The sequence below is a fragment of the Hyla sarda genome, chromosome 6, assembly GCF_029499605.1.
Source record: "Hyla sarda isolate aHylSar1 chromosome 6, aHylSar1.hap1, whole genome shotgun sequence".
Taxonomy (NCBI): Eukaryota; Metazoa; Chordata; class Amphibia; order Anura; family Hylidae; genus Hyla; species Hyla sarda.
The window spans coordinates 199934666-199959766 of record NC_079194.1 but is presented as its reverse complement, the minus strand read 5'-3'; the positions used below and the strand labels follow the sequence as shown (position 1 = coordinate 199959766).

At 44.4% G+C, this 25101-nt stretch overlaps 1 protein-coding gene across 10 annotated transcripts in view; it reads left to right on the top strand.

The window, feature by feature from the left end:
• NLRC5 (NLR family CARD domain containing 5) overlaps positions 1-25101 on the top strand; it is a 247515-nt gene that overhangs the window by 203391 nt on the left and 19023 nt on the right. For all 10 annotated transcript variants that reach the window (XM_056526173.1, XM_056526171.1, XM_056526178.1 and 7 more), the window contains 5 exons: positions 1265-1348; positions 3542-3625; positions 4609-4692; positions 12404-12487; positions 21100-21183. In XM_056526173.1, coding sequence (XP_056382148.1) covers positions 1265-1348; positions 3542-3625; positions 4609-4692; positions 12404-12487; positions 21100-21183 — 420 coding nt within the window. The remainder of the gene's footprint in view (positions 1-1264; positions 1349-3541; positions 3626-4608; positions 4693-12403; positions 12488-21099; positions 21184-25101) is intronic.

Sequence of the window (25101 nt, the reverse complement as noted above, 5' to 3'; positions counted from 1 at the left end):
TTTTTCCAATGTGTTGTGTTTATTTTTTTTTTATTGAATATTCAGGCTTAGTAATGGAGGCTGTCTAATAGACGGTATCCATTACTAAGCCGGGGCTTAGCGTTAACCCCAAAAACAGCTAGCGCTAACCCCCAATTATTACCCCGGTACCCACCACCACATGGGGTGCCGGAAAGAGACGTTACCAATAGGCCCGGAGCGTCAAAAATGGCGCTCCTGGGCCTAGGTGGTAACAGGCTGGCGTTATTTAGGCTGGGGAGGGCCAGTAACAATGGTCCTCGCCCACCCTGGTAACGTCAGGCTGTTGCTGCTTGGTTGGTATCTGGCTGATACTGAAAATAGCGGAAACCCTATGCGTTTTTTTTTTATTTATTTTTTATTTATGAAAAAAAAATGCATAGAGTTCCCTGTATATTCAGTATCAGCTAGATACCAACAAAGCAGCAACAGCCTGACGTTACCAGAGTGGGCGAGGACCATTGTTACTGGCCCTCCCCAGCCTAAGTAACGCCAGCCTGTTACCGCCTAGGCCCAGGAGCTCCATTTTTGATGCTCCGGGCCTGTTGGTACCGGCTCTTCCCGGCATCCCTGTGGCCGTGGGTACCGGGGTAATAATTGGGGTAAGTGCCAGCAGTTTTTGGGGCTAACGCTAAGCCCCGGCTTAGTAATGGATTACATCTATTAGACAGCCTCCATTACTAAGCCTGAATATTCAAATAAAAAAAAAAGCACAACACATTGGAAAAATTGTTTTATTTTAAAAAACACTACCCCACAGCCCTCGTTAACCATTTTATTAAAATAAAATAAATCAAATTCATCCGTCGTAATCCATCAAATCCGCCGTAATCCTCTGCATACACGGATCTGAAACGAGAAGAAAAAAAAAACACAAAAAATGTGTCCACAGGGGAGAGCGCCCATAAGGCAATGTCTTCCCAAACAGGGAGCCTCCAATTGGTGCAAAACTAAAACTCCCAGCATGCCCAGACAGCCTTTGGCTTTAAATAAACATTTTGATACTTTGGACTATATCCTCGTGGAGCTGTATTTTATATTTCTTTCTTTCTCATTGGATTTCCGGGCATCAGTGCTCCGAGGTGGGGTTGTACACAATCAATTGCAGGTGAAGGGAGCTGGGAAATCTACCTTGTGTACATATACCTAAAAGACTACAATATTTTGTTTGTAAAAGTTTTGTTAATTTTAAGTACAGTTATTCTATATGTGCTACCTGATTCATGCAACTCATTTTTTTATACAGTTTGAGCTCCAATAACATCAGTGATGTTTGTATGGAAAGACTTGTTACGATTATGCCATGTTTAAAGAGCTTGCAGAAAATAAAGTAAGTTGTGGGCCATTTATTTACAATCCATTAAAGGGGAGCATTTATTTTGCTATACTACTTGGGTTCAAACACTGAAATAACTCACTAAACTTAATAACTGCACTTTAGCTCTCATGCATGCTAGAAAACGCTAAAGTATTTATCCTTTTTAAGTTACTAGTGCTCAATGAGCTCTTTTGTTTGCATTCCCTTTTGTCTTCACTAGCACACAGAGCATGTTATCAGGCTATAGTAGCCTTTATGCTAGATAAGATTACAATATATCAAGGGTTTGTTGAATACCACATCCAGCCTTAGGCATTGGCATAGCGTGGGTTGGCAGCAGCCAGGGCAATATTGTGTGTACCCCTGCTTCCCTTAACCTGGCCTGTGAATGTAACAGAGTGACGTGGCATACAGTTATCCTTCTGGCCTAGTTCTCCAGTAGATAGACAGGGGCCTTCTGTAGAAACATAGGTGTCCCAGTAAATAAAAAGATAGATAAGTTCCCCCAATAGCTGGATAGGTTCCTTAGTAAGTAGATTGATGCCCCCAGTAGGTAGACAGGTGCCCCTATAGGTATATAGGAGCCCCTTTATCTACCTAGTTCCCCAAGTAGATAGACAGATCTTTCAGTAGGTATATAAATCCCTTAGTAAGCAAATAAGTGATCCTGTGGGCAGATAGGTGCCCACAGTAGTTAGATAAATGCCCCCTCCTCCAGTAGCTAGATAAGTCCCTTAGTAAATCGCTAAATGCCTCCCGTAGGTAGATGGTAGATGTAGGTAGATAAGTGCCCTCTGATAGGTAGAAAGGTGCTTCCTGTAGGTAGATAAGTATCCCAGTAGGTAGGCAAGTGTCCCTTGTAGTAGAGTTGCCAACTGTTCAATGTCTCTGAAAAAATATACATCCCTCTATGAGGGACCATGCCTATTTATAACACTATTAACATATGTTTTCCATTTATATGCCACTTTATTTTGTTTGTGAGCTCCTCCACCATCATTGTTTTATATAGTCATATATGTGTATATGTATTTTTTTGGGTTAGGGTTAGCTATGAATTTAGATTTTTTTGTTGTGTGATAAATTCCATATAATAGATATATTTTTGGTATTTAAAATTTTTCTGATTCAATTCTATTATATGAGCATAGGGATTTTTTGGTTTAGGTTTTGGATGTTTTTAGTTAGTTGGGGGTAACGTTTCTTATAGGTTGTATGTAAGAATGCACTACAGTGGAAAGTGGCACATGCCCTGGATTTTCTGGTATAGTGACCACCGGCATTTTCTCTCCTTAGGCTATGTTCACACAGTGGAATTTATGTGATTCCGCTCAAAGCTTGCTGCAGAATTTTTGCGGAATTTGAGAAGAATTCTGGCATCATTTTTGATCCAGTCAACCATTGTGTTGACTGAGGTAAATTAAAAGCAAGGTGATCTTGTGGGATTCTGTGTAACACACAAAAAACCCTAACATTTCTTTAGGCTTATGGTAATTTCTCATGAGTTATTACTTCCATTTTTATGTTTCCTGTCAACACCCTATTTACGCTATAGTCTTTTTATGAAAATAACAGAAACAGAAGTATTGAAGACTGCTGTAATGTTGGCTCTGGCCGTCCACTAAGAGTTAAATGACTCTAGTTGGGCTGGTGCTGCTTGGAGCTCACTTGTGTCATCTGGGTGTGGTTCTCAGCTCTGCTAGGAAGGTGTATCCCTGATCACTTTCCTATATTAGCTTGGAGTAGTGATCAGTCCAGTGTCCGTGAAAGGTTATACCTTAGCTGACACCTCGTGCTTACTTCATACCTGCTTGTTTATTGATCGTTGGCTTTTCCCTTGACTCTTGCTCTGCGTTCCTGTATTCTGCTATCTCCTGGTACCGACCATGCCTTGACTGACATTGATTTCACTGTGTGTGTTTTAGTGTATCTGTGTTAGTTTGTGTGCCTCCAGCTGTCCCCAACTCCTACTGTTTTTGTATTTTTTTTATTTTGACAATGCTGCCCCAGTACTTAGCAGGGAGGGTTTGTCATTGTGGTTGTTGATCCGTCACTTAGGATGGACAAGCATTACGCAAGGCTGTGGGTGAGTTAGGGCTTCACTGTTCCCTGCCCATACGTGACAACTATGCTGTGTTTATGAATATTGGATAATGCAAGGGATTGTGGTTTGTGGTATACAATGAATCCTTTTGTTTTTTTCAGGCTGTCACAGTGTAACATCAGCTCAGTGGGAGGATTAAAACTTGCAGAAACACTAAAACAGTGCCCATTTGTGGAAGAGATTGAGTAAGTCACTTATCAATTACCTCTGAACTAATGAGTTAAGAATTTGAGGAGACTGAAAAGAAAATTTACTTAAAAGGGCTATTCTGAGCATTATAATTTTTCCAAAATGTAGAGGGAATGCTTTACAAATTAAAAAAGAGGCATACTCATCTGCCCTGATCCCCTACAGCTGCTGTTTTGATGTCTCCTGGACTCTGCGGCTCTCTGCTTCCAATACATTTTGTTCATGCAGGAAATGCCCGCTCGGCTAATCACTTGGTGAAGCAGGTCAACGCTGAGGCCAGTAATTGGTTAAATGGGCATATTGTGCACAAACGAAATTTAGTAAAAAATGGGGAGTAGTGGGGAACGGGAGATGCCAGAACAGCAGCTGCAAAGAAACAGGTGAGTTAAGTATACTTTCTTTTTTATGTTTTAAAGGAGTACTCTAGTGCAGAGTATTCCTGCTCTGTCCTGCCCGGGCTGCAAAATAAATGAAAATTAACCATCACTCACCTCCCTGGGTTCCCGCGGAGTGCCACTACAGCTGATCGGTCCTCCGGTCCATCTCCTTCATACTTCCGGGTGTAATGAAGCTTCACATGGCGCTCAGCCTATCGCCAGCCGAGGCAGAACATTGCAGCGGCCGGCGATAGGCTGAGCGCCATGTGACGCTTCGTTCCACCCGGAAGTATGAAGGAGATGTACCGGAGGACCGATCAGCTGTAGTGGCACTCCGCGGGAACCCAGGGAGGTGAGTGATGGTAGGACGGAGCAGGAATACTCTGCACTAGAGTACTCCTTTAAGTGCCCCCACTGCAGTTAAAAAAATCACATTCTTCTACCTGACACATATTGAACTTTTTAGTATTATTATTATGATTATTAGTATATTTACAAACCGTATTTTGGTTGCTGGTGCACCGACCAGGAGTGTTTGGGTAGAGTATTTTTCATATTACTCGTAAAATGACATACCTACAATGCTTTTAACTCTTTTGTAGTTTATCTGGAAATAATTTTGACAACAAAGTTACCTATGATTTAGTCGTTGCTCTGTCCCAAGTACAGCATTTAAAGGTTCTTCAGTAAGTGAAATCTTTTTATACAATTTATATACCAAATATTCTGTTTGTCATATCTTACAGTAGGACTTACTGAGGGGAGTATTTGCTTCTAAGTATAATAAAATAAAATAAAAAGTCAGCAGCAGATCTGGCCATCATGGGTCAATATACTAAAACCACAACATAACTGTGAGTCAACCCTATTGTTGTTAGCATGACCACAATGTGGACTAACCTATTATTTTGCTATGACTTGCAGGTGACCAAGTAACATCATCTAGCCCTAGCTGCATATATACATCCTTGAATTGTACTTGCCTTTTAAATTGTTACTTTGTTATATTGGTTTCATGCAGATTTGTATAGGAGAGAAAGGGAATACTGTTTTATTAGCATCGCCATATAGGATCACTTGCATCTGGTATCGAAGCATTCTGCATTGTATCATAGATTCCAGTTTGCTTCTGAATAAAGTATCATTAGACATTTTTACTGTTAGTTTACATATATAATATATAATCTTGTAACTGTGGTATGAGGGCAGATGGAATGACCCTAGGAGCAGATGGCATCAACCCCTTGTGTTCGTGATGCCAGGGCGTGGTTTATCCTCAATACCACCCAAAGGTATATCGCTGGATCCTGGGCTAGGGACCGGGGATATAATGACTCTGACGCCAAGTTATGAACAACGGTGGCTTTACTGAGTTACAGATGGAACAGTCTATATTGTTTAGCCAGGGCCAAGGAGGTAAACAGTGACTTCAGAGACCTCAGGGCTTGCTGGGACTTGTAGTGGACTGGCACAATATTGATGCAGGCCACGCTGACTGAAGACAGATAACTTTGACTTGACTGACTTGAATGGGAATGACTATACCCCAATTGTAGCTTACTTGAAGACTTGTGGCTGCTGGACTGACTTGAGGCCTCCTATGGACTCCAGACACACTCTTGGACTTGACCTTGCTGCAACTCAGCATAAGCAGGAAGAGAGTAAGAGCATGAGCTAGCTCCACCCAGGGCTTATATGGGGGAGACTAGGAGGGGTCCCATACCTCACTGGTTACAATCACATGACACTGGTAATCACATGTTAACAATTCTTAAAGCTATAACACCTTTTATAAACATTATACAATATAATACAGGCAATATATATATATACATATATATATATATACACACACACAAGGGGACAGGTGTAGAGGGGGCCCAGGGGTCACTGTAGGGAGGCTGCCGAACAGGCCAGCAGGGGTACAACTCCCTACTGGGCCACCACAAACTCTCCCTATTAAACGCAGCTGTCCTCGGCGCCCAGTCCTGGTGGGTGGATGATTGTAAGTGGCCACTGGGGCCAGGTGACAACAGTTCCTGGGGCATTGTTTCCGAATGTCCTTCACAGGTCTGAATAGGTAATAACAGAGAACTGGGGACGATTCCATGTAGCATTCGGTGAAAATGTCCTTACATGCCCTTGTAACTGCATCCTTAACACATTTAATACACTTGAGCAGGATCGAGTTGCCGGAGGCTCTCTACCCGATCCGGCTCAAAAATGTATATACAAATTTGGTATCGCCGCATGCATAAATATCCGTACTATTAAAATAAAATGTTAATGATACCGTACGGTGAACGGCGTGAACGTAAAAAAAAAAGTCCAAAATAGCTGCTTTTTTATAACGTTTTATTCGGAAAAAAAATTAATAAAAAATGCATTAAAAGTTTTATATAAGCAAATATGGTATCAATAAAAAGTAGAGATCATGGCGCAAAAAATGAGAACTCATACTGCCGCTTATACGGAAAAATGAAAAAGTTATAGGTCTTCAAAATAGGGGGATTTTAAATGTACTAATTTGGTTAAAAAGTTTGCGATTTTTTTTTAAGCACAACAGTAATAAAAAAGTATGTTATCATGGGTATCATTTTAATCGTATTGACCCAAAGAACAAAGAACACATGTCATTTTTACCGTAAATTGTACGGCGTGAAAACGAAGATTTGCAAAATTGCGGTTTTCTTTTTAATAGTATATTTTTTGTTGCGCCATACATTTTATGGTAAAGTGAGTGATGGCATTACAACAGACAACTGGTCACGCAAAAAAACAAGCCCTCATACTAGTCTGTGGATGAAAATATAAAAGTTATTATTTTTTGAAGGCGAGGAGGAAAAAACTAAAACGTAAAAATAAAATTGTCTTAGTCCTTAAGGCCCAAATGAGTCCTTAAATGGGTACTCCATCCCTAGACATCTTATCCCCTATCCAAAGGATAGGGGATAAGATGTCTGATCGCGGGGGTCCCGCCGCTGGGGACCCCCGCAATATAGCATGCAGCACCCACCTGTATCTGCTTCCGGCAGCGCTGGAGGTTCTGGCTCCCGACCACGGGAACGGAAGATCGTGACGTCAAGACCCCGCCCCCGTGTGATGTCATGCCCCGCCCCCTCAATGCAAGTCTATGGGAGGGGGCATGACAACTGCCTCTGGTTCTACACGGGGTAACACCCCATTAGTAACTTATTGGAGCTGAGTCTGCTTCTGTTCTTTGTATGGTGATGGAAGTAACCTCCGTTATTTTTATATCGTTATTACTACTGAGCATGCTCAGGAAAAAAAATAACTGGCTAAAAAATAACGGCATAAACAGAGATAGACTGATGGTTTAACGGCTAATAACAGATGTTATCGGTGCGTTATTTTTTATGCACGTTTTACAAAAATGTTTTACTATTTTGTTTCTATTAGCATCGGTTTTTATGTCCATTATGAATGAAGTCAATAATGGACATTTTATAATGGATTTGAACAACGCTGATGTGAACATAGACTAAACTAAAGCTATTACACAATTTCTTGAGACCAGTGTTTCCCAACCAGTGTGCCTCCAGCTGCTGCAAAACTGCAACTGCCAGCATGCCAAACAGCCAGTGCCTCCAGCTTTTGCAAAACTTCTGCAAAACAACAACCACCAGGATGCCCGGACAGCCTTTGGCTGTCCGGGCATCCTGGCAGTTGTTGTTTTGCAGCAGCTGTAGGCACACTGGTTGAGCGCGCACATCGCTGCCGCTCCCCCTGCTCCCTGAGCTAGGCCGAGAGCAACCGCAAAGTGGTTGCGAGCATACTGCGCATGCGCGCGGCGACTCGCACATCGCAGCATGTCTGCTCATAGTGACGGATTGCTGCATAAGAGCAGGCACAGCTGGAGGCACAATGTAGGGTTCATCGTTGGCAGAACCGCAGCGTATTTTACGGGTGAATCTGCTCCCTATAGTTAAAAAAAAATCATAGCATTACAAAAAGTCTCGGGGTAGCTCTTTGCTGCATGTCATAATGCAATGTGTTGGTGCAATAGACACTAGTATAATCTGCATAAATGATATATAATCCATTCATACCAGATTATGCCTAAAATACCTTTTCCCTGTGTCGATGAATAAGCTTTAATCCAAATTCTAGTCACAGTTTAACGAGCATCTTCCTACCGTAGCACCGGGCTGTCAGTGACCCCTGGTGTACAGTGGTGGTACTAAATGCCAGTGCACCACTGTTTATATAACCCACACACACCAGGGGTGGTACTAAATGCCAGTGCACCATTGTTTATGTAACCCACACACTTCCTAATGGCTCACCCGTGTCAGCTGCTGTTTATTTCATGGACTTGCAGTCCTGGGGCATCTGATGACATCACCAGTGAGGCGTATACAGAGACAGACACTGACAGGTTGCTATAGCAACTTCCTTTTTAGCAGCAAGTGAAAAGAACATTTTATTTTGTTAGCTGTGCATGCCAGAGCTAATATCCTGTGTGCTGACCTATGTTATTGCCAAGCGCAGACTGCACCCAGCACCAGGCTTCTGTCATTGTGGCTTAAATCTTTCCCAGAGAATAATGCTACACAACATTGCGGCTTGTACGCAGGGAGCTTAGGTGCTTATTAAATATGGCAGACTCTTTTAATGCTACCGATATAGCAGAGTTTTATTCTGTTTGTGGACTCTCTGTGCTAAGATAATACAGAAACATTACCCTCAGTCCTAGGAAATTACCCTCAGTCCTAGGAAAAAAATGTACCTATCGCACACTGCTTAACAATGATGGTGACGACAAACTCAGTTATGCTACATTTGTATTATACAAGACTATTGAAATTAAGAACCGTATGTGTCACACCGCTTCGACATATGTATAAGCTGTCTGTAGGTGGGCACAGAAAAATAATATAAGACTGGTGTCCATCTCCAAACAAAATAGGATTTAGAATGAGTACAGTGGTCCCTCAACATACGATGGTAATCCGTTCCAAACGGACCATCGTTTGTTGAAACCATCGTATGTTGAGGTTGTAGACCACTGTTAGAGGAAGTTGTACTCACCTGTCCCCACCGCTCCGGACCGTCACCGCTCGTCACCGCTGCCCGGGATGTCGCCGTCCATCGCTGTCGCCGTGTCCCCGACGCTCCGGCAAGGCCTCTACTTCCCCAGCATCCGTGCGCTCCGTCGCCGCCATCACGTTGTTACGCACGCCGCTCCTATTGGATGACGGGATGGCGTGCGCAGCGACGTGATGACGTCGATGGAGAGCACCGACGATGCAGGGGATCCCGAAGAGGATGCGCCGGAGCCCCGAGGACAGGTAAGAGACATCACCGGAGCTCACGGGGCACCGTAAACGGCTATCCGGTAGCAGCTGAAGCAGTCTGCACTGCCGGATAGCCGTTTATGCGATGGCCCCGACATACAAAAGCATTGTATGTTGATGCTGCCTTCAACATGCGATGGCCTCTGAGAGAACATCGCATGTTGAAATTATCGTATGTCGGGGCCATCGTAGATCGAGGGGTCACTGTATAGGGCTATGTGTACCCTTGCTCTTCGTAGGTGGTTTTGGGCTATTGCCCTCGCTACATCATGTAGAGGTGGACACATATAGGAGAAAAAAACATGGTCACAGAGAGACCTTAATGGGAGGCAAAGGCCGAAAGCGCAGCAAATGCACATGTGTACTGATACTACTAAGCAGACATAGTTTCTGGGAAATAGAACAGTGCAGCAGGAGGTGCTATTGACCCACAGTTTGGGAAGGCATCATAGAGGCTTATTGCACATTATGCTACACATGAACTCTCCATAAAGGTCAATGATCTCATCAGCTTGAGTTTTATTTTGGGTCTGATGCTTGTCTGACCCTATCTGAAAAATAAGACGCAGCAGAGGCAACAGCACACGAAAACCTAGTGCATAGATCTGACTGAACATTATCAATTACATCAGTGATCTCTATCCTTTAAGACATTTCCTAATTTATTCCCTATTACTGCTTTAATAGTAACATGTACATGATGACCAGAGAACCCATTATGGATAATAGTATGGTTTCAACTTGCTATAATAGAAGCTTATCTTCTAGACCAGTGGTCTTCAACCTGCGGACCTCCACATGTGGCAAAACTACAACTCCCAGCATGCCCGGACAGCCAACGGCTGTCCGGGCATGCTGGGAGTTGTAGTTTTGCAACATCTGGAGATCCGCAGGTTGAAGACCACTGTTCTAGACAGTGGATATCAAAGAAATGCAAAGCTATTTATACAAAGCATATACATTAATGACAAACGTGTTTACAAATTCCATGTAGTACACATATGTAGCACACTGGTGTCTTTATGATATAGATCACTTGGTATCTTAGACTGTTCTTATCTAACAGACCGCACCTTAAAGGGAAGCGGTCACCATGAAAATTCTGTCTAATCAACCAGCAGCAGATTATAGAGCAGGAGGAGCTGAGAAGATTGTTGTGGTGGCCCAGTACGCGAGGTATTACCCCGTACGTTTGCTACCCTCCTGCAGTGTCCCCTGCCCCCTGCATCTGTTTATTGTAATTGTATATAATCCCTATGTTATATATGTAAGAGTGTTATACCTTTAAAGGGGTACTCCGGTGCTTACACATCTTATCCCCTAGATAAGATGCCTGATCGCGGGAGTCCCCCAGCTGGGGACGCCCGCAATCATGCACGCGGCACCCCGTTAGTAATCAGTCCCCGGAGCGTGACGGTTGACCGCAGAGTGATAGCTATATAGCTGCGGGACTCCTGCGATCAGGCATCTTATCCCCGATCCTTTGGATAGGGGATAAGATGTTTTAGCACCGGAGTACCCCTTTAAGACTGTTTACCATGTGATTTGTCGTGTGATTGTAACCCAGGAGGTATCAGTGTCCAGGTGACCTAGGGGTGACCATTGGGACCCCACCAGAGCCTCCCCTATATAAGCCCTGGGTGGAGCCTCTGCACGCTCTCTTAGTCTTTGCTGAGGCCAGTCAAGTTGTGCCTAAGTGTGTGTCCAGAGTCATAGGAGGCTTCAAGTCCAGTTAGCAGCCACAAGCTACCAACCTGCAAGTAAGCAACAGTCACAGTCTTGTCAGTCAAGTCAAAGTCATCTGTCTAGTCAACGTGGCCTGCCCTAAATTGTCCACCTCTACTACAAGTCCCAGCAACCATTAAGGTCTCTGAAGTCACTAGTCACCTCTTTGGGCCTGGCTGAACTCTATAGACTTTTCCACCTGTCTACCCTCAGTAAAGCTACGGCTGTCCGTAACTTGGTGTTGGAGTCATTATTGCCCCCCCCCCGTGCCCAGCCCAGGATCCAGCGGTATACTTTCGGGTGGTATTTAGGATAAACAACGCCCTGGCATCACGAATACAAGGGGGTAATGTCATCTGCCCCTAGGGTAATTCCATCTGCCCTGCATCACACCCCGTACCACATTGTTATATATTTTTTTATTTTGTCAAAGGATTTAGTATGTACTGGCAGATCAGACTGACAGGTGCCCTTTTGAGTCACTACGGCTTTAAAATGTCTTTCTGCTCTGGCAAAATAAAGTACAACAATAAGCGTACTCTGCAGCCACCCTTTCTTTCAATGTGACTATTACATATTAATATGCACACTTTATAAATTCACACTGTTCAGTGTAATTACATGTGAATGTAACTGGCACAGGCCTAATGTGCCTATAGGTAATTATAGTCCTTGCCATGCATGTTTATTGTAGTCATCATAATGACTATATTATAAGCTGAATAATGTGTTGCAACAGTGGTGTAACTATATTGGGCTCAGAGGTTGGAGCCCTGCCCAGACTCTGTTGCCTTTGGGGGTCCTAAAACCCATTTGTATCCTAGATTTTGAATTGTTCCCCAGTAATTTCATGGTATTTCTTTGTACAGAGCTTTTGTTCTAGCAAATAATGACATACTATATCTATAATGTAGCCATGCACTGTATGGTGTCTAATATCCTTAGGTAACCTTAGTTTCACCAGTTGCTATGGGACTACAAATAGCAGCATGCACTGTCAGACTTTGTTGCAGCGACAGCTGGCATGTCAGGGTTACTTGGATCTGGTGTACTATGTATCAGTACTACTTTATGAATGGAGTGTTTGTGCTTGGAAGATGTGTGGGTGTAAAATGGAAATGTAATGGATAAATTTAAATTTGTATGTAGTACACTTATGGTGTTTATGTGAGTACATAATGTTGGCTCACCGTGTATATTATGGCGCATAAAACATGTTTACTTAACAATTGAAGACTGGTCCCCCAGTCTGTGTTGCAGCAGGATGTGTTTCTTTGTAGAGAAATGTTTTTCGATGATAATCTAATATGATGACATCTAATTTTTACCATTATATGACAATTTGTTTACACAGTCTGCGCTCCTGCGGTTTGGGGGTGAAATCTGAAAGTGCACTTATGGAAGCTTTAAACTCGTGTCAACAAATGGAAGACATCAGGTAAATGCAACAAATGCTTTTTGTGCTGGATTATCTAATACATAATTTAGCCATCTGATCAAAACAAATTGCTGGGAGTTACATAATTCAATGCTATTAGAATCATCTGGCTATTATGGTTTGTCATACAGCATATTACTATTTCTAGACACTGTACAGATAAAATAGAGTACTTTTGAGTTGGTAATATGCACCATATACGTGCCAATATTTCCAATGTTTCTTAGGGAGAATACCCATATCATATTGTACGTGACTGAACATGGCATGATTTTTGTTTTCCATGAATAAGAGATAAAAACCTTCATATTACATAGTTTATAAAGCTTAAGAAAGTTAAGTCCAATCTTTTGCCCTGCTGTGATACTTTAATGGAAGGCAAAAAAACTATGGGGCAGTTGTCAATTGCCTGGGTCAGTGAATCCCTATCTCCAGAAATCTAGTACCTAGTATTTTCTTTCTAGAAAGGCAAATCAAGACCACAGTGAATCAGTGATCACAACGTCGGAAAGTATAGAGTTCTATAGTATCACTACTCTTACAGTAAAGATTCCCTGTGTGTGATGATTAGAGATGAGCGAATTTTTGAAAAATTCGCTTTGATCCGAATTTATTTCCAGATCCGAATCGCTATTAAAAATTTATATTTCTGGGTTACAGAGAGCCTTAATAGGGGTGTAGAACACTTTGCCTTGCCATAACACGCATAGGTAGTGTGCTGTATTAGTGAAATAATACTGTTATTCAGTATGACATGCAGATTACAGGTGTTGCTATTAAAATCAGAGCGGCACAGTGACAGAGTCTGGATTTGGCAGCAGCGTCGGGAGACCATATAGCGTCACAATTGAAGAGATTAAAGAGATTTTGAAGAGATTAACAAATTTAATGTGCCAGCAACATGGGGAGATCACATGGCGGCATAATGACAGAGCCTGGTAATTGGAATGAGCAAACTTAAAATCCTTTTTTGAGGACCCATTGGAGGGCAAGTCTGATGCCAGCAGCCATGGTAATTCCAGCTCCAATAGTGTATAATTGCTGCAGTGTAAACTATGAAAAAAACTCGTATCTGTATCTTAAAAAGGAGCTGGCAGTCTGCCGCAAGGTGAGCTACAACCTGTTCCAGCCCCAGCCTCTCAGCCCCCCCCCCCCCCAAATGCTCATGAATGAGTGTCCTGGGGGCCCGAAGGGTTTGGAAATCAATATAACAAGGAAATCACATGGTGGCAGAATGACAGAGCCTGGAGGTGGCAGCAGCCTGACGAGACCATAGGGCAGCACTAAGATAGAACCTGGATGTGGCAGCAGTATGAGGAGACCATATGACAGCACAATGACACAGTCTGGAGGTGACGGCAGCCTATGTAGGCTGCAGAGCGACACAATGACAGAGCCTGGAGGTGGTGGCAGCATGAGGAGACCATATGGCAGCAGAATGACACAGCCTGGAGGTGGCAGCAGCCTATGTAGGGAGTTAATAGGGTGAGAGTAGGGCCTTACATGATCGGTTTTTACCCCCCACCTGTTACAATGGACCATACATTGTTCCATTCCACCTTTTAGAGGTTTTTACATCCCATTAATACTTGGTGGAGTAGGTGGCACATGGTGTTTTTTGCAAACCTTTCCTTTTGTTTGATAAAAAAAAAAATTTGGTCCATATATTTTATCCTAAGAATATTATTAAAAGTTAAGGTTTAACTAATGCATATCCGCACTACTTACTTGTGGTCTGATGCAGAAAAAATTTCTGTAACTGGGGAGCAGCACCTTAAATACTTTTTGCTGTATCCATATATGAAAAGTGTTGGTGTTGCACCATGATCAATCTACTCTGATACATCAGGCATTGGTGGGGAGGAGGGAATCCTGGCTGATCCAAGCCTGATTCATTTTGACAAAGGTCAGTCTCTACTCATTTTTGTTGTACAGGCCAGTTCCCCTTGGGGTTACTATGGCCCCCGCTGCACTAAACACCCGCCCTGATGCTACACTACTGGCCGGGCAGGACAGCTTTTCCAGGGTAAACCCTGCTAGTTGCGGCCACAAATCCAGTTTTGCTGCCCAGAAGTCCAACGGATCTTCAATGTGGGTTGGCAGGGTCATATCAAGGTATGCCACCATCTGCTGGTTCAGGTCCTGCTCCAGTTCTACCTGCTGCTGCTGATTACTTGCTTCACTATGCGGGTGAAGAAAGCTACTCATCAGCGACTGTAGACTCAGGCTGCTGCTGATGGAGCTGGTATAGCTCTTGCTCCTGCCACCCCACTTCTTCCCAGCAGCCATGGCAGTGAAACATGAGTGCAGAGGGCCCCCCCAGTCAGACCTGCAAGAGGATGGACGATGGTGCAGATAGGCATTGGCCAACTGACTACGTAGGATGTCTCTGTAGTAGGTCACTTTGTCCTTCCTCTCATTGGGTGTAAGAAAGGCCTCCATTTTGTTCCGGTAGCGAGGGCCCAACAAAGTGGAGAGCCAGAAGTCATCCCGCTGCCGAATGGTGACAATTCGGCAGTCACTATGCAAGCAAGTGAGCATGCATCATGGCATTTTTGCAAGTGACTCGGAGGGACTCCCTGCCTCTATCTCCACTGCATATTGCCACGGTTTGTCGGGGTCCTCTGTCTCGTCTTCCTCATCACCTTGTAGCTCCTCTGGCTGCTCCTGCTTCTCCTCTCCTGTCAGATGAATATAAAAACCACCCATTTCTCTACACATTGCCTGTGCGTCACTGTCCCTCTCCCCCTCCTCCTCCTCTTCCTCCTCTTCCAGTTCAGCCCCCACAGGGCTCATGTGGCCGTGAGATGTAAGCACCACTTCTCAAGTGCCATGACCAGCCATTGTTTCCACCATCTGTTGTAGGAAATGAAGCAGTGGAATGACGTTGTTCATCACTTAATCCTGGTGACTAACTAATAATGTGGCTTCCTCAAAGGGCCTGAGCAAATGGCAGGTGTCACGTATGAGTTGCCACTGGTTGACATCGAAGTTACACAGGGCAGTACCCCAATCTGCTTGGATCATTGTTGATGGCCTTTCTCTGTTTGAATAGTTGGTCCAACATATGGAGGGTGAAATTCCAACAGGTGGAAATGTTGCATATCAGGCTATGTTGGGGGATGCAGCTCAAGAAGAGTGTGCTTTGTGGCGTACGAGTGGCTAAAGTGCATGCAAAGTTTCCTTGCCATTGTTAGGATGTCTTGCAATTGGGTGGAACACTTTAGGAAACATTTGACAACCAGATTGAACACGTGTGCCATGCAGGGCGCATGGCTCAGGCTTCCTTGACACAGCGCAGACAAGATGTTCTTCCAGTTGTCGGTCACCATGGTTCCCATTTCCAGTTGTCGCAGAGCCATGATTCGATTTCTTGAAAAATCACTTTCAGCAGTTCCTCCCCTGTGTGACTCCGTTCGCCAAGACAAGCCAGGTGAAGAGCAGAGTGACACCGCCGTGCCATGCTGGAGGGGCACTGTGACTTGTCGATGCAGTGGAGGCTGAGGACATGGTGGAGGATGAGGAGGCAGAGTCGGACATTGTCGCAGCACCATCGGCGTGAGAGCATGGAGGCGGAAGCGCCGTGACCTGGCCAAGTTGCTGGTATGGCTGTGCAGGAAACACATTCACCCAGTGGGCCATAAAGGACATGCATTGTCCCTGACAATAGTTACAGCTCCACATGTCAGCGCTGCCGTGCACTTTGGTACACACTGACAGGCTCAAGGACTGACCCACCTTCTGTTCTACATGTTTGTGCAGGGCTGGTACTGCCTTTTTTTAAATGAAATGACGGCTTGGGACTCTACACCTCTGCTCGGCACAAGTTATCAGTTCTCTGAAAGGTGCAGAGTCCACCACTTGAAAAGGGAGGGACTGCAGCACCAGCAACTTGGACAGAAGCACATTCAGCTTCTGTGCCGTTGGATGAGTTGACACATACTGCTGTCTCTTGAACATCGCTTCAGTGATGGATTGCTGCCGGAAGGACTGATGTGAAGTAGGAGGAGCAGGAGCATCTGGAAGATGGGAATGACAGACGGCTCCCTTCGGCTGAGGTGGTGGAGCCTTGGCTGGCTGAAACAGGGAGCGGCATGCCAATGGGTGAGGCAGCAGTTTCTGCAGCAGGCTGGACTACTGCATCGGAGCATCAGTTCTCCCAGGTTGCTTGATGGTAATGCTGCATATGTTTACTTAGGGCCGTGGTGCCAACATTGGGATCCTGGCCAAGCTTCACCTTCTGCCGACACATCTTACATCCTCCGGATGCTTGATAAAAAAAACTGCCACGCCGCCGAGTAGCTGATTTTCCCCCCAACAGTCTGCACTGACTGACTGCTACTGCCGCCGACTCTGGGAACCTCTTCACCACTACCTCCCAGGCAAGTAGGCTGCTGCGAAGCAGGTGGTCTACCCTGAGCACGTGTGGCTCCAGACTTCCCACTTGATGTAATCCTCAACTGTGTCTGTTTCAGTAGCCTGAACGCTCGCAACACCACCTCCCATGCCACTCTCCTCATCACTACTTGCCCGCCTAGTGAAGGAAGTGGCGGATGTCTCCTCCACTTCTTGGCTGGCCAGTAGCTGCTGACTGTTCTCTAGTTGATTGTCCTCGCTGTATAGTGGAGCTGAGCCCACAACATACAATATTTCTCTGTAGGAGGAAACCGCATAGGACAGAGGCAGTTGGAGTGCCAACTGAGGATTGAGTCTGAGGAACTCACTGTCTGTTGACTGGGGGTGTCAGAAGTCACTTGGGATGAAGTGAATGACCGAGTTAGCTGATCCATGATGGCAGATGGGTTACTGGTTGAGACCTGACCGCTAGCTGATACCGGGAGCTCTGGCCTCTCGCTAAGATCCCTGCTGCCATGTGCCCCTAATCTGCTGCGACCTCTGCCTGTGCCTGATGAATTTAGGCCTCTGACACTCCTCTGTGCATGGCCTGGCACTTCTCTGCCTGACATACTTGTAGAACTGCTGAGTGCTTTTACACTAACTGTTCCCTATGAGCTCTCATCAGAAAAAACGTAGAACTGCTGAGTGCGTATATATTTCACTTATTTGTGGATAACACGCCCCAAAAAGGTTGCACCAGAAATAAACGTAACAATCTAGTGGGTATGTCTGTTAGTGTTTTTATACTAACTGCCCCCTAGTAACTTTAACCAGAAAAAATGTAGAACTGCTGAATGCGTATACATTGCACTTATTTGCGGATAATACGCCCCAAAAACTTTGCACCAGAAATAAGTGTACTCTGTTTCTCACTCTGAACTGTCCCTGCCTGTCTGCCTACCTGCATTGATGCAGGGTTGAGGTGAATGGATTTGCTGCTGTGAAGAATAAGATCTGTATTGTGATTATCAGTAACACAGTGGCCTAAATTTATCAAACTGTGTGAGAGAAAAGGTGGAGAGATTTTTCCATAGCAGCCAATCACAGCTCAGCTAACGAGCTCTGGTAAATTAAAAGTTGAGCTGTAATTGGTTGCTGTGGGAAAATCACTCCGCTTTTTCACTTACACAGTTTGATAAATCTGGGCCGGTGTCTGCTCTGTGAGCTAAAAGTCCCAGAAATGTCTGTCTTCAGCAATGGCTGCCGATTATAAAGGGCTGTGACATCACAGGGCTGGCTGCTGATAGGCTGCATGCCACCATGAGATTCGGGGTGATCCCTCCTACCCACCTTCCCAGAATTTCTTGTCCCATGTCCTCACACATGTAGCCGCCATTTTAGCTCCCCTGGCCCGCACAAAATTGAGTTAATTTCGTTTTATCGAATCGTGGCAAAATTTGGATTCGTTACTAAATGAATTTTCCATGAAATTCGTAACTAATTCGGATTCGTCGGGTTCGATTCGCTCATCTCTAGTGATGATTGTAAATCTTTCTTTCCTCTAGCAATAAAGGATTCCCCCTTGTCATTGTATCAGGTCAAAATATAAAAAGCTCACTACAAAGATCACTGTACTGTCATATGTTTGTACATTGTAATCAGACGTCTTTTCTCCAAACTAAAGAACTCCAAGTATTATAACCTGTCTTGGTACTGCAATTACCCTAAAGAGGACATGTGGGCAGTCTAAAAACACTTAGTTTTTATATGACTTTGTAGCCTCAGGTGCCCTGGGTCCAATGCAATTTTCACTTCTTCCTATTTTCTCCTGTTCCCAGGATACAGGTTTTGCTATTTGTTTGCACTTTTTACTGAAAAGTCAGTGGGGTGGGAAGTTTATTGCAAATTGGGGTATGAGTCCCAGGGGGAGTAAATATGAGGCTTAGGGGGGCCTGATTGTTCAGGGTAGTCTGACTATGAAGCTTCTAACCACACCCCCCTGGGCCAAACATTTAAATTTTATTTTGCAATAGGGTTCCCAACAATCAGACTATTTTGTACCCTACCAGTTTTATTGCTGGAATAAAATCCATGGCAAATCGGCACCCACCAAATCAGGCAGCCATAATAATAATGATGGTAGTATGAAAATCCCCATTGCAATGCAAGGAAGTCCTGGAACCCCCCCAACCAGTTGGATGGGAGGTAAAGAAAAAGTTAAAAAGGTAGATAAAGGAGGAGAGGAGAAAATGGTGTAGTGGTGGGAAAAGGAGTCCAGCAACTTGAAGACAAGAGAGCAGACACATTAGCCTAGTAGTCTTAAAATATCAGGCGAGTTCATGAACTGCTGCCATGGAAACCACCGTGATGTGAACTTGTCTGAACACTCATGCTCTTTAGTAATAAATTCCTGCATCCTCATAATATCCCTAAGCTCTGCAGGCCACTCAGGTATAGTAAGCATAGTGCTAGAATTTCAATAGCCTGAGAAGACCATGCGGCCTGCCATAAGAAAATGTCTCAGGATCCCCCCTTTAACATGTGCTACAGAGCTGGGAATCAGAGAGAGCAGTGCAATCTGCAGTGTGTTGGATACTGCTTTGTCTGAGAAAGCCTGGTATATGCGAAAGAGAACATCCCAAAAGGGATTTATTCTAAGACCGCTCCACCAAACATGAATTAATGCGCCTTTATGGATATCCACCAGTATATTTTGTAACTCTCCTCTTTCGCATTAAAGACTAAAGGGATGTCATGTGTTAGAGCATATATTTTTGCGCAAACAGTAAATAAACTAAGATTGATACCCAAGTCTTCCCTCCATTTATTTAAAAAAAGGTATCCCTCCCCAAATTGTCAAAAATCCAAAAGTAGTTGGTACATATTATTATGTGGCCTGTGAAGAACAAAAATATTCATCAAATGTAGAGAATGTGGAATTGTAAGAAGAGTCAGTGAAAGTGGAACAGAAAAAAAACAGGTTATATTCCAGCTATGACAAAGATTGAGCAGGATTTGTGGTGCGCAGCTCAAGCAGGGATGGGACAGATGTTCAATAATGGCGATATAGAGTACAGAAAACACAAGACACCCCTGCCTACTGTTATTATTTATGGCAAAGAGCTTGGCAGAATCCCATTGCACAAACTCATGTATAACTTGAGTATAGCACCATAACATGGTCAACAAAGTCCTCAGCCAACCCATTTCAAAGAATCCAATAGAACTCTCCAATGCACCTAATTAAATGCTTTTTCAGCATCTATAGAAAGAAGGCACATTGGAGATCCTGTCTAGTAGGCACTATATTAGTTTAGCCATATCCTTTTGATATACAGATGCCCAAAATTGTGTACAATATTTCATGTGTAATGTGTAGCTATGAACATATATGCCTCTTTTAAAGCATGTATTGATTTTATTTGCCATTTCCCTGATCTCTCCTCCTCCTCTGTAGTCATTATCTTATAGAGCTCAGTTTCATCTGAAAATACTGAAATTCTACTCTATTATATTAATAAATATATTGAAAGGAAAAGGATCCGATACTGACCTCTGTGGTACCCCACTATTAACTGTGACCCAATATTTTCCCCTAGTCTCGTCTCAGCATTCTCAGCAGCTACGCCAATATAACATTAGATACACATGGAAGTAGATAGACAGGGCCCATAGCAGTCTATAGATGCAAATGTATACATCCATAGGACACGGATCCAAAATATTGCCATGTGTCCTAAAAATAATAATTATACTGTTTTGCAGATTATGTAACCATTTTTGGAACCCTCCTTTGCACTCTTATGTTAAGCTCATGTTAATAATGTTGGCTGTGTGGCTGCCAGCACAGATCACACATGGGCTCTCACCCAGCTTTCCCAAACTTTTGTATGCAAAATCTGCTTAAATATGCAGCAATACATATCTCCACCTTAGGGGCATAGCTGGAGGGAGAAAGGGGTGAGCTGGGGGAGCATATGCTTCCTGGTGGTGAATGTCAGCAATCCTTTCTGCCTTGCCTAGGGAATATAGAACCAGGGATAGAGTAACTGAATTTTTGCCTTGGGTGAAGTAAAGGGTAACAACCAGGTATGATTCTTGTTACATGAGAAACTTATTTTTTTGTGCAACTGTTACACTTTTCCCTTGCATTTCTTTGAATACATTTCCTACATAATTTTTAGGCTGCATTCATGACTTGCATTGTGTATTGTGCTTGTACTGCATTTTTACATTTAATAATATTAATTATAATAATATACATTTTTGTGCAGTTTGTCAGAAAACACATTTACGGAGCAAGGCTTACAGAAACTTTCAGAACAACTTCCATGTTTTAGATGGCTAAAGAAACTTGAGTAAGTATGTTGCATAATGAAACGTCAAGTAGGGCAGATAAGAATGAGCCCTAAGCTGACTCTGAACCTCTTTTCCTGCCTATTTGCACAACCGCCCTAATGGCGGCTCACAATTGGACACCAGTCCCTTCGATAAATAAGGTGCAGGGGAGTCATAGTCAAAACAATAAACAATAACTGGACAGGTTGGGGGCACACAGTCAATAAACCAGAATACAGAATTACAGCAGGAATACAAAGTAACACAAAACAGACATCAGGGAAACATAGTAACAGGAATAAAGCATACAGACAACAGCCTAAGAACCAAAAACAAGATAAATGGCAGATATGATAATATGAACAAGACAGGATAAACTAGGAATCATACACGACAAGATATATTCAGGGATGCAGGAGATGAACAAGGTTAGACTGAAGACAGACACTATATAACTCAAGGATATCCAAATATCATAATGACAAGAAAAAACAAACGTTTAACCCCTTAAGGACGAAGCCCATATGGGCCTTAAGGACGCAGACAATTTTATTTTTACGTTTTAGTTTTTTCCTCCTCGCCTTCAAAAAATCATAACTCTTTTATATTTTCATCCACAGACTAGTATGAGGGCTTGTTTTTTGCGTGACCCAAAAAAATACTATTTGTGTGGGGAAATTAAAAAGAAAACCGCAATTTTGCAAATTTTGGAAGGTTTCGTTTTCACGCCGTACAATTTACGGTAAAAATGACATGTGTTCTTTATTCTTTGGGTCAATACGATTAAAATGATACCCATGAAAATATACTTTTCCTTTACTGTTGCGCTTAAAAAAAAATTGCAAACTGTTAAACCAAATTAGCACGTTTAAAATCCCCCTATTTTGAAGACCTATAGCTTTTTCATTTTTCCGTATAAGCGGCGGTATGATGGCTCATTTTTTGCACCATGATCTGTACTTTTTATTGATACTTTTAATACTTTTTTTTATTATTTTTTTTGGAATAAAATGTTATAAAAAAGCAGCTATTTTGGACTTTTTTTTTTACGTTCACGCCGTTCACCATATGGTATCATTAACATTTTATTTTAATAGTTGGGATATTTACACACGCGGCGATACCAAATATGTATATAAAATAGTTTTGTCACGATGCCGGCTGGCAGGTAGTGGATCCTCTGTGCCAGAGAGGGATTGGCGTGGACCGTGCTAGTGGACCGGTTCTAAGCCACTACTGGTTTTCACCAGAGCCCGCCGCAAAGCGGGATGGTCTTGCTGCGGCGGTAGTGACCAGGTCGTATCCACTAGCAACGGCTCACCTCTCTGGCTGCTGAAGATAGGCGCGGTACAAGGGAGTAGGCAGAAGCAAGGTCGGACGTAGCAGAAGGTCGGGGCAGGCAGCAAGGATCGTAGTCAGGGGCAACGGCAGAAGGTCTGGAAACACAGGCAAGGAACACACAAGGAACGCTTTCACTGGCACTAAGGCAACAAGATCCGGCAAGGGAGTGCAAGGGAAGTGAGGTAATATAGGGAAGTGCACAGGTGATTACCCTAATTGGAACCACTGCGCCAATCAGCGGCGCAGTGGCCCTTTAAATCGCAGAGACCCGGCGCGCGCGCGCCCTAGGGAGCGGGGCCGCGCGCGCCGGGACAGAACAGACGGGGAGCGAGTCAGGTAGGGGAGCCGGGGTGCGCATCGCGAGCGGGCGCTACCCGCATCGCGAATCGCATCCCGGCTGGCAGCGGGATCGCAGCGCCCCGGGTCAGAGGACGTGACCGGAGCGCTGCAGCGGAGAGAGAGAAGCGAGCGCTCCGGGGAGGAGCGGGGACCCGGAGCGCTCGGCGTAACAGTACCCCCCCCCTTGGGTCTCCCCCTCTTCTTGGAGCCTGAGAACCTGAGGAGCAGACTTTTGTCAAGGATGTTGTCCTCAGGTTCCCAGGATCTCTCTTCAGGACCACAACCCTCCCAGTCTACTAAAAAAAAATTTTTCCCTCTGACCTTTTTGGCAGCCAAAATTTCCTTGACCGAGAAGACGTCCGAGGAGCCGGAAACAGGAGTGGGAGGAACAGATTTGGGAGAAAAACGGTTGAGGATGAGTGGTTTGAGAAGAGAGACGTGAAAGGCATTAGGGATACGAAGAGAAGGAGGAAGAAGAAGTTTATAAGAGACAGGATTAATTTGACACAAAATTTTGAAAGGACCAAGATAGCGTGGTCCCAACTTGTAGCTAGGGACACGGAAGCGGACATATTTAGCGGAGAGCCATACCTTGTCTCCAGGGGAAAAAACGGGGGGAGCTCTTCTTTTCTTATCCGCGAACCTCTTCATGCGTGAAGAAGCCTGTAAGAGAGAATTTTGGGTCTCTCTCCATATAATGGAAAGGTCACGAGAAATTTCATCCACAGCGGGCAGACCAGAGGGCAAGGGGGTAGGGAGGGGGGGAAGAGGGTGACGGCCGTACACCACGAAAAATGGGGATTTGGAGGAAGATTCAGAGACCCTGAAGTTATACGAGAATTCGGCCCATGGAAGGAGATCTGCCCAGTCATCCTGGCGGGAGGAAACAAAATGTCGCAAATAATCACCCAAGATCTGGTTAATTCTTTCTACTTGTCCATTGGACTGGGGATGATATGCAGAGGAAAAATTTAATTTAATCTTGAGTTGTTTACAGAGAGCCCTCCAGAATTTAGACACGAATTGTACCCCTCTATCCGAGACAATCTGCGTAGGCAACCCGTGAAGACGAAAAATGTGTACAAAAAATTGTTTAGCCAACTGAGGCGCAGAAGGAAGACCAGGAAGAGGGATGAAATGTGCCATTTTGGAGAATCGATCAACGACCACCCAAATAACAGTGTTGCCACGGGAAGGGGGTAAATCAGTAATAAAATCCATACCAATCAGAGACCAAGGCTGTTCGGGGACAGGCAGAGGATGAAGAAAACCAGCGGGCTTCTGGCGAGGAGTCTTATCCCGGGCACAGATAGTGCAGGCTCGCACAAAGTCCCCAACATCCGTCTCCAGAGTCGGCCACCAATAGAAGCGGGAGATGAGTTGCACAGATTTCTTGATGCCCGCATGACCTGCGAGATGGGAGGAGTGACCCCATTTGAGGATTCCGAGGCGTTGGCGTGGAGAAACAAAGGTCTTTCCTGGAGGAGTCTGCCTGATGGAGGCAGGAGAAGTGGAGATCAGGCAGTCAGGTGGAATGATGTGTTGCGGAGGGAGATCAACTTCTGAGGCATCCGAGGAACGAGAGAGAGCATCGGCCCTAATGTTCTTATCGGCAGGACGAAAGTGAATCTCAAAATTAAATCGGGCAAAGAACAGAGACCACCGGGCCTGGCGAGGATTCAGCCGTTGGGCAGACTGGAGGTAGGAGAGGTTCTTGTGGTCGGTGTAGATAATAACAGGAAATCTTGATCCCTCCAGCAGATGCCTCCATTCCTCAAGTGCTAATTTAATGGCTAGAAGCTCTCGATCCCCGATGGAGTAGTTCCTCTCCGCTGGAGAGAAGGTCCTAGAGAAAAAACCACAAGTGACAGCATGCCCGGAAGAATTTTTTTGTAGAAGAACAGCTCCAGCTCCCACTGAGGAGGCATCAACCTCCAATAGGAAGGGTTTGGAAGGGTCAGGTCTGGAGAGCACGGGAGCCGAAGAAAAGGCAGACTTGAGTCGTTTAAAGGAGTCTTCTGCTTGAGGAGGCCAGGACTTGGGATCAGCATTTTTTTTGGTTAAAGCCACGATAGGAGCCACAATGGTAGAAAAATGTGGAATAAATTGCCTGTAATAATTGGCGAACCCCAAAAAGCGTTGGATAGCACGGAGTCCGGAGGGGCGTGGCCAATCTAAGACGGCAGAGAGTTTGTCTGGATCCATCTGTAGTCCCTGGCCAGAGACCAAATATCCTAGAAAAGGAAGAGATTGGCATT